General features: G+C 34.0%; 1 protein-coding gene and 1 non-coding gene across 4 annotated transcripts; one reads left to right on the top strand and one right to left on the bottom strand.

Annotated features, from left to right (window-relative positions):
• Positions 1-175: 175 nt before the first annotated feature.
• Positions 176-248, top strand: TRNAR-CCU (transfer RNA arginine (anticodon CCU)). Its single transcript has one exon. It is a non-coding gene; the product is annotated as a tRNA-Arg (tRNA).
• A 1098-nt stretch (positions 249-1346) lies between these two features.
• On the bottom strand, positions 1347-4365 carry LOC140891612 (uncharacterized). Of its 3 annotated transcripts, none has more exons than XM_073300199.1 (2): positions 4187-4365; positions 1347-2636 (listed from the first exon to the last, which is right to left on the bottom strand). In XM_073300199.1, exon 2 carries the CDS (start codon positions 2623-2625, stop codon positions 1876-1878), a length of 750 nt encoding a protein of 249 aa, XP_073156300.1. In that variant the 5' UTR covers positions 2626-2636; positions 4187-4365; the 3' UTR covers positions 1347-1875. The 3 variants fall into 3 exon arrangements, with proteins under 3 accessions (XP_073156300.1, XP_073156302.1, XP_073156301.1); XM_073300201.1 differs by lacking the exon at positions 4187-4365 and adding an exon at positions 3724-4180; XM_073300200.1 differs by lacking the exon at positions 4187-4365 and adding an exon at positions 3181-3710.
• Positions 4366-8131: the final 3766 nt, after the last annotated feature.

Raw genomic sequence — 8131 nt, forward strand, 5'->3', positions numbered from 1 at the left:
ACGTTTAGGAAGATCCTTAAAAATTCTAAAGAAATATATATATCTTATAGTATGGCCGTGGACTTTTTAAATCGAATTATATGCAGAATGACGTTTAGGAAGATCCTTAAAAATTCTAAAGAAATATATATATATATATATATATATACATAAATATTAACATTGTAATCGAAAGGCGCCTGTAGCTCAGTGGATAGAGCGTCTGTTTCCTAAGCAGAAAGTCGTAGGTTCGACCCCTACCTGGCGCGTGTCGTTGATAACTTCCTCTCTTTTTTATTCATTCAATTTTATTTTTTTTTTTGGAAAATTGTTTTTTTTGTTGTATGTTTGCCACATTGCGATTCCTCTATATTTTCAAATTTTAGTTTTAGTCCGCAAACTTTATTTTTTAAAAGTAATTTTAGTCTTTTTCCAATGTGCCGTAAATGTGATACCAATGCAGTGTTGCTGTGGAACTGGCGTGTATAGTTTCACGTAAGCATTTTCAGATAAAAATGATTGAAATTATAAAAAATCGAAACATGCTGGACTAAAACTGAAATATGAAAATATAAAAGACCAAATCTCAAAGTGGCAAACATATGTGACCAAAATGACAGTTTTTTTTTTTTTTTTTTTTTTTTTTAATAAAAAAAACTAGAACACAATTAGTCCACGACTCTACGTGCAGGAATTCATCGAGAGCAAAATTGCAAAAAAGAAAAAAAAAAAAAAAAAAAAAAGGTTCTTGCCCCATTACATTGAACATTTTCGCCTCCTTTTTTGTTTTTTTTTTGTTTTTGTTCATTCAATATTTTTTTCTTCCGAAGAACTAGAACATAATTAGTCCACGACTCTACTGCATGAATTTACTAAGAGCAAAATCGCGAAAAGGAAAAAAAAATGGTTCTTGCCCCATTGAACATTTTCGTCTCTCTTATTTCGATTTCTTAGTATTATCTATGAAGAGAGAGACAAGAAAAAAAAAACATTTTATATCAAACATAAATGATATATCTTTCCAACGTTAAATATCTCAACGAGAAAAGAGGCAAAGAACCATATGAAGCAGGAATTCACTAAGAGCAAAATTTGAGAAAAGAAAAAAATGGTTATTTGCCCCATTAAATTAAATGTTTTCGTCTTTCCTATTTCGATTTCTTAATATTATGTACGAAGAGAGGGACCAAAAAACATATTGTATCAAACATACATGATATATCTTGTCAGCGTTAAATATCTCCAAGAGAAAAGAGGCATTGAACATAGTCCATATGAAGCAAGTAACACTGTAACACTGATCCAAACTGCAGAAACTAGGCATCACAATAACTTTAAAAAATTGGATGTATTTATCACAAAAATAATCGTCCTTCCTGATACTACTATATTGTAGTGTGCAAAGATGGTCATGAACTTTTTACATCACGTAACTTCTTTTTAAACTTTTTGAAAGGAAGAAGTATCATCCTTTTTATTACCCCATCATTCTTCTTTTCACAGCTTAAACACTCTATTAGAAATATAAGGTCCATATCACAGCTTAGACAAGATTTCGTTACAATTTCATCAATCACACTGCAGGAGATAGAATCCCGAAGCATAACCATGATCATGCATTTCACACAACATTTGTCAAGCCACGGTAATAGCGACAATCTCAAAACCCTGAGTAAAACAAACTTTACAATCATCTCCAATCTCAAAACCCTGAGTAAAACAAACTTTACAATCATCTCCGGTGTCACTGCAGCTGGTAGTGAAGTCGAGAAAGTGTACTGGACTTTCGCAAAAGATAGTAGAAGAGGTGATGACAGAAAGCGAGCTCTAGTTGTCCCACAATGAAGTGTTCATTAAGTCATCTGAAGGCATGTAGAATACGAGAATATTCCAAATTCATGCCTGCAGGAAACAGTGTGGTTCACAAAGGCATTCGATGGCATGCAACAGCTTTCTCCGTGGACCAACAGCATCTGCACCCATATCTTTAAGCTTTTTCATGTTAAGTTTTGCCAGGTGAAATTTTCCAGCACATTTCCCCTCAAATACATTAATAAATCTGCTGAGCCCAAGGGAAACTAGCCAATTTTCCAATCCTCCAGCCTTTTTCAGTTTTCTCTCCAGATGGGATGCTCTCATCCTTTGATTCGGTAACACTCTACTTAAATCATACATCATGAAGCCTTTACTCACTTTTGTGGCAGTACAAAATCCAATATTTGAGTCTTCTCCACACCTATGAGGGGGTGAATTGTCTGAGGAAATTCTTCGCAATGGAGTTGTTGGCTTTTGGGGTGTTAGAGCGGGTTCAGGTGGATGAAGTGTTTTTGAAGATGGAGTGGTATGCTCAGGAGATAATGTCATGGTTTTCTCAGTTTGATTAACCAATTGTTTTGGGGAAGGGGTCGACGATGGGCATTGTGACTGGGAATTTGTTTTTCTGGGCATTTCTTGTACCTGACCCTCCCCTGCAATAGGAAATGTGGATTGCATCTTAATAGGTAATGCTGGGATTATAATTGTGACTCGCTGTTTCTTGACGAGTGTCCAATCGCCATGATCAAGTGGATCAACATCAGAGACACCTTGAATTTTCTTATTCTTGCCAACAACAAAGGGAACATGTCTTTGTTTTGGCTTCACCATCAGTTTTGTGCCTGCATACACTGAAGCATGTCAGGAAACAATTTCCACATGGAGAATAAAAACTCATAACTGAAAGTATTCAGTCGACTACTCAACTAGCAATAAAGACTTGATAGGTTGGCTTGTGTCAAGTGGTGAGTGTAGTGACCATCATGAGCACAAGGTCACTTTTAAGGATGAAGAAATTGTTGTCATCCAATATTGTTTGGCCCAAGTTCTATGGTGGTTGGCCCAATTTATACACAAACTTTGACCCCAATTAAGGGAGCAATCACAGAAAGGAAGGCAACCAAAGTGAGACTGTCAGAAATGTCAGGTAATAACCCCTAGAGGAGAACCTAAATTAAAACACTTCATCACAAGTGGGAGAGCATCCCAAACTTATTTAGTTACTCCATAATTTATTGAGAAGCATTGGTAGTGGGACACAATATTGTCCACCCTTAAGAAGTCCATACTCACAGCTGCCTATTCTGGACGACATTTACTCGCCAATAATATTTGATGCATGAACTTTAATCTTGTCTATAATGTAAATATGTTATCAACAATAACCTTATGATAGCCCTTTCCAAGTTAACAATCCCATTGATTCAGCCTCAATGTCATACCATGAACCCGCAAGTAGAGCACAAAACAAAACATATTAGCCTTTTTAAGTGGAGGAGCCTCCAAAGCTTGTTATTTGCTCCACAGTAGCTTGTGTAGCCGACTTAAATTGCAATGTGAGTGCAACGTTATGAAATAATTTGCTCATGAAAGCTTCATATAAAACAGGTTTAAGTCATACAATCAATCTGTAAGGGTTTAAATTAAAAAAAAGTACATGTTTTCTTTCACAAAAAACATCTGACGCCATAAACAAAAGAACACTTCTATCAGCATTGATGCAAACAAGATACAAAATAGAGTCTACAATCAAAACCAACCATAAATTCTCAGGCTGAGACTAAGGGAGTGTTTGCAACATCCGAAAAGAAGTGATTATTAGATTTCCCTTCACAAACACTCCCTAAGATCCACAGAAAAGCCACTCAAAAACCATATAATTGCAGTACTGCACATTTCAAATCCACATTAAAAGAGGTAACAACGAACCATGTAACCTCTTATTTAATAAAGATCCATCACCATTGAGCCAAAATTATTGGAGAATCACGTTCCATCCTGCTTTCCAAAGCGAAATGGGGGCAAAAAAGGGAACCTTGTTTTTTTTTTTTTTTTTTTTTTTTTGTGCCTTACATTCATCTGAGACTCCCATCTCAGTAACATAAATAAAATGAAAATCAGTGCCAGCACCATTCAGCAAAATTTGGTTCACAATCCAATCGTTTCTCGTTCCAAAACTGGAAGATTCAAATCAAGGGAAGAGTTTCACAAACGATGGAGCTGGTCATTCTCGGAAACTCCAATAAATATCAATCAACTTTTCAATTGTACAACAATACTTCACAATGAACAAACAACCCAAACATTTCGATCCACAAATCTTATGATTTTAGTAATATACATATCAACTTCTGACAGAGTCGATTTACTAATTCATTTACACAAATAAAACCTGATGATTTTGGTCCTGGATTATCGAACAAAATCGAAACCCTCGTTCTTCGGGTCGGTTGCAATTTCGATTTCTTCACGGTTTCTGCGTGAGATTACGGCTTGTCGCTTTAACTCCGGCTCGACAAGGTTCCTTATTCCTACGTGTGCGATTTATGATTTATCTACGAGCTCATGTTAAGTTTCGAACATATCCCAAAAATGATCTAATTATCTATATTTTCTCAAACAAACATAATTAATATTTAATATTAGAGAAGAGACGAGCCAAATTATTGAATTATTCGATTGATAATTAAAGTAATATTCATAAGTTACGTTGAATTTTATCGTGATTTTGGTATATATATATATATATATATATATATATATATATATATATAGAGTTTTGCTATGCTGCCCACCTTCATGCTCACCTATGAGGTGTCACTCATCCATTGGATGAACCATTTGTATATGATTCATCTCATCCATTGGATGATTGCTATAGGTGAACATGGAGGTGGGCAGCATAGCAAAACTCTATATATACTAGCAACAAAGCACACGCGTTGCGTGTGTGTGACGTAATATTATCATATGGTATATCTTATATAATTAGTCAGATTTAAGATTTATTAGCACAAATCAACATAAATTGTAAGCTGAAAAAATCAAAAATTAGACATTGTTTGCATTCGTACGTTCTAGCTCATGGTTACAGAACCTGAACATATACATCAATAAAACAATGAAAGTAACAAACGATAAACATTTCGTTCCAAAAATAAAAACCAAACTTATGAACATAGAAGAACAAATAAATTAGATAAATATAACCATTGATACCTAGTATATTAATTCATTTCATTTCCTAAAAAAAAAAATCATTTCATTTGAATGATAAATACGTAAGTAAAAAATACTTATATTTGGAAATTGAAAAAAAATTATAATCCACAATTACTTAAGCATAAATATTCAACATTAAACCTACACAAATAATACAAAGCATAAATTCTGATACCCGAACTAATGACTATAACCTGCAAGAAACAAGCATATTATCATAAAAAATTGAATTTTTTTTAAAAAAAATAATCTTACGTTTCCAATAATTCATGGATCAACACATCGATTCTCTTCAGATGCAGCATTCGCAGACTACGTATTCATGGGAGGCAAGCAACCGAAGATAATAGCATGTCATTCGGCGATGCTAGGTGTACAGGTAGTGCCTTGATCCACTCAATATTTGACACATGGCATGTGGGTTTTGTTTTTGTTTTTAAATAAAAAATAGACTGTACGTGAACCATGGTTAACTTTTACGCGTGAAAAGTGAAAAGGAACAAAATATTTCACACAATTCAAATTTTGGCCGCGTTTTTTTTTTCTCCTCTCCCCACAGCCCAGATCTCCTCGTTTCCGACGCCATCTTAAGCCGCCGTTGCCGCTCTGAGTGTGACGCTCCGCCACTGCCGCCCTGAATCCGACACTGTCTCCCATCGCTGCCGCCCTGATTCTGATATTTCATTCTATTCTCTTTGGCTCCCTAGTCCCACATTGCATACCATCTTTCCATCACACCGTCCGCTACACTTTTCTATCGTGACATAGCTTCACCCCACGACCACCACACCAAAGAATGTCCACCGCCCCCGCCGCGCCGACGAAGGCCCACCGCGCCGCTGCTCCCACAGTACACGCTGCTGTTCTAGATCAAGGCAAATCTTTGAAAAAATTAGTGTTTTGAGTAATAATAATATAGGTTATTGGGTTTTGCTTTTCTATGCCCCTAGAGTTAAGCAAAAGATTGAGAAACTCAAAAACTTTCTTAGGCATGTATAATACATGAGTTTTGTGTTTTATCTAAACTGTAAAATTCTTGGTACCGGATGATGTGTGTTTGGGTCTTGTAATATATTGTGTTTGGATCTTGTTTTATATAGTGGATGCAAGACACTTGTATATGCGGTAATGCTTAAATTTTCAGGGAAAAAGAGAAATCAATTTGGTGGTGGAATTTGGATGGATGTCCAGTGACATTTATCTTAGAATTGATTAATTGATTCTTATTACACCATATTTTCTTCAAGATTTGTTAAACTTTTCTTACTCATGTATAATACATGAGTTTTGTGTTTTATTTTGACTGTAAAGTTCTTGGTATCAAATTCGAACGGATGATGTGTATTTGGGTCTTGTTATATGAAAAAAACTAGGAAAGTGGGTACGAACAATTTGGATGCATTGCTTTCTCAATTATCGAATTTAACCAATTTACATGAGAATTAATTCTTGAAGCATGACTTAGATTTATTTTCATTAGGACTTTTTTTAATTTATTATCTATAGAGATAGGGAAACTTACTTGATAATAACTTGCAAAACTTTCTTAAAAACTATCTACATAAATAAATTAGCTTAGACCATTAAAAGTTGTACTGTAAATCTTTTGTGATTTTCAAATGTTGCTAATTTCATCCAAAATGACGGTGTATCAATTATTTATTTCATTTCATCTATTATTCTTGTTTGAAAATGGAAGACGACAATTCATTGCTGTGAAGAAGTTGAATTGATCATATTCCAAATATTCAATGTGAAGTTTCCTGATTTTTTCGTGCAAGATAATGTTGAGGTACAACTTTCTATTATTAATGTTTTAGAGAGTAAACTAGAAGTTGGTCAGATTGTGAACTCTGTGAAAGATGTGTATTTGTTGTATTGTCAATACGCACATGCCAAAGGATTTAGTGTGAGAAAGAGTGATCAACGATGTTTTTCTCATTCAAATGAGCTCCAATCGAAAGAATTTAATTGTTTTGTGAAGGTTCGATAGATGAGAAAAGATTTAGTAAAAAGATTGCAGACTTGCAGTTTATCAGAAACCGATCACTAGAACTAACTGTTTTTTTGCGTAGAGGCGCTTAAAATCAGTGCAACTGCACTAAACCCAAATCCGACTTTCTGCCTTTTTGATCTTCTTCTCTCCAATTAGGCGCATCTGCACTACTGCAATTCTGCCATTTTTTTTTTTGCTGCTACTGTCAAAATTTTGAAAAACCCGGAAACTTTAAATTTCAATATATGGGGCATTACATATAGTTTCTCAAAAAGATGGTCACTTTGCTATTTTGTTACTCTTGCTAGTGATTTCTCTATAAAAGTTTCGTTTTAGACGTTCTCTCATAATCTCTTATGTTGCGGAAATTGACAGGTTTAAGGACAACATGGAATTCACAAAAATCAAAACTAATGAGGAAGGAGTATGTTTTGTCTGATATGCACAGATTGCAGAAATGAGAAGTTATATTTTTTTTAGGTTTTGATGTGTTTTTAGAGTTAGATTTTGAGTAAAGTTTGTTTAAATAAGTATATTTAATTAATTTCCAAATATTTTCATGGTTGATTGTTGTTTGGGAGGCATTTGAAAGAACCTGATTTGTGTATTAAATTCAAGAAACTATGTTTTCTTTGATCGAATCATTTGTGAGTTTTAGATGAATTTTAAATTTTTTTTTTAAAAAAGTTATTTTCAGTATATGTAAGCCACTTTATAATTTTTGTTTGTTGATTTAAATATTTTTAAAGATGTTTTACAAAAAAAATTCATTCATGCAAGTCAAGAACAAAAGGGGCTCAAGTCTTCAATTTCTCTTTTATTCACATTTTTTTTACTTATTCATTTTTTTTGAATTGATAAGAAAAATAACCCAAGATCAAAGACAAAAATATTATCATTAAAAAAGAGAAAATAAATCATGACATAATGAAGCAAAAACAAATGAACAAACTCGCAAAATATTAAGCACGGGATGTTAGCCTACAAGATACATAGTTCTGTGCTGAAATGTTAGCCTACAAGAGAAAGTACATAGACAACCAACATATCACATCTTACTACCGAAAACTATAATAATTACAAACATGAAACAAATCAACCGGCACAAGAGACTTGTTT

This window comes from Henckelia pumila, chromosome 3 (assembly GCF_033568475.1).
Source record: "Henckelia pumila isolate YLH828 chromosome 3, ASM3356847v2, whole genome shotgun sequence".
Classification (NCBI taxonomy): domain Eukaryota; kingdom Viridiplantae; phylum Streptophyta; class Magnoliopsida; order Lamiales; family Gesneriaceae; genus Henckelia; species Henckelia pumila.

What these genes read in the sequence shown, in the direction of transcription:
- LOC140891612 (XM_073300199.1), bottom strand. Translation starts at nt 2,625, where the DNA reads ATGGTGAAGCCAAAACAAAGACATGTTCCCTTTGTTGTTGGCAAGAAT.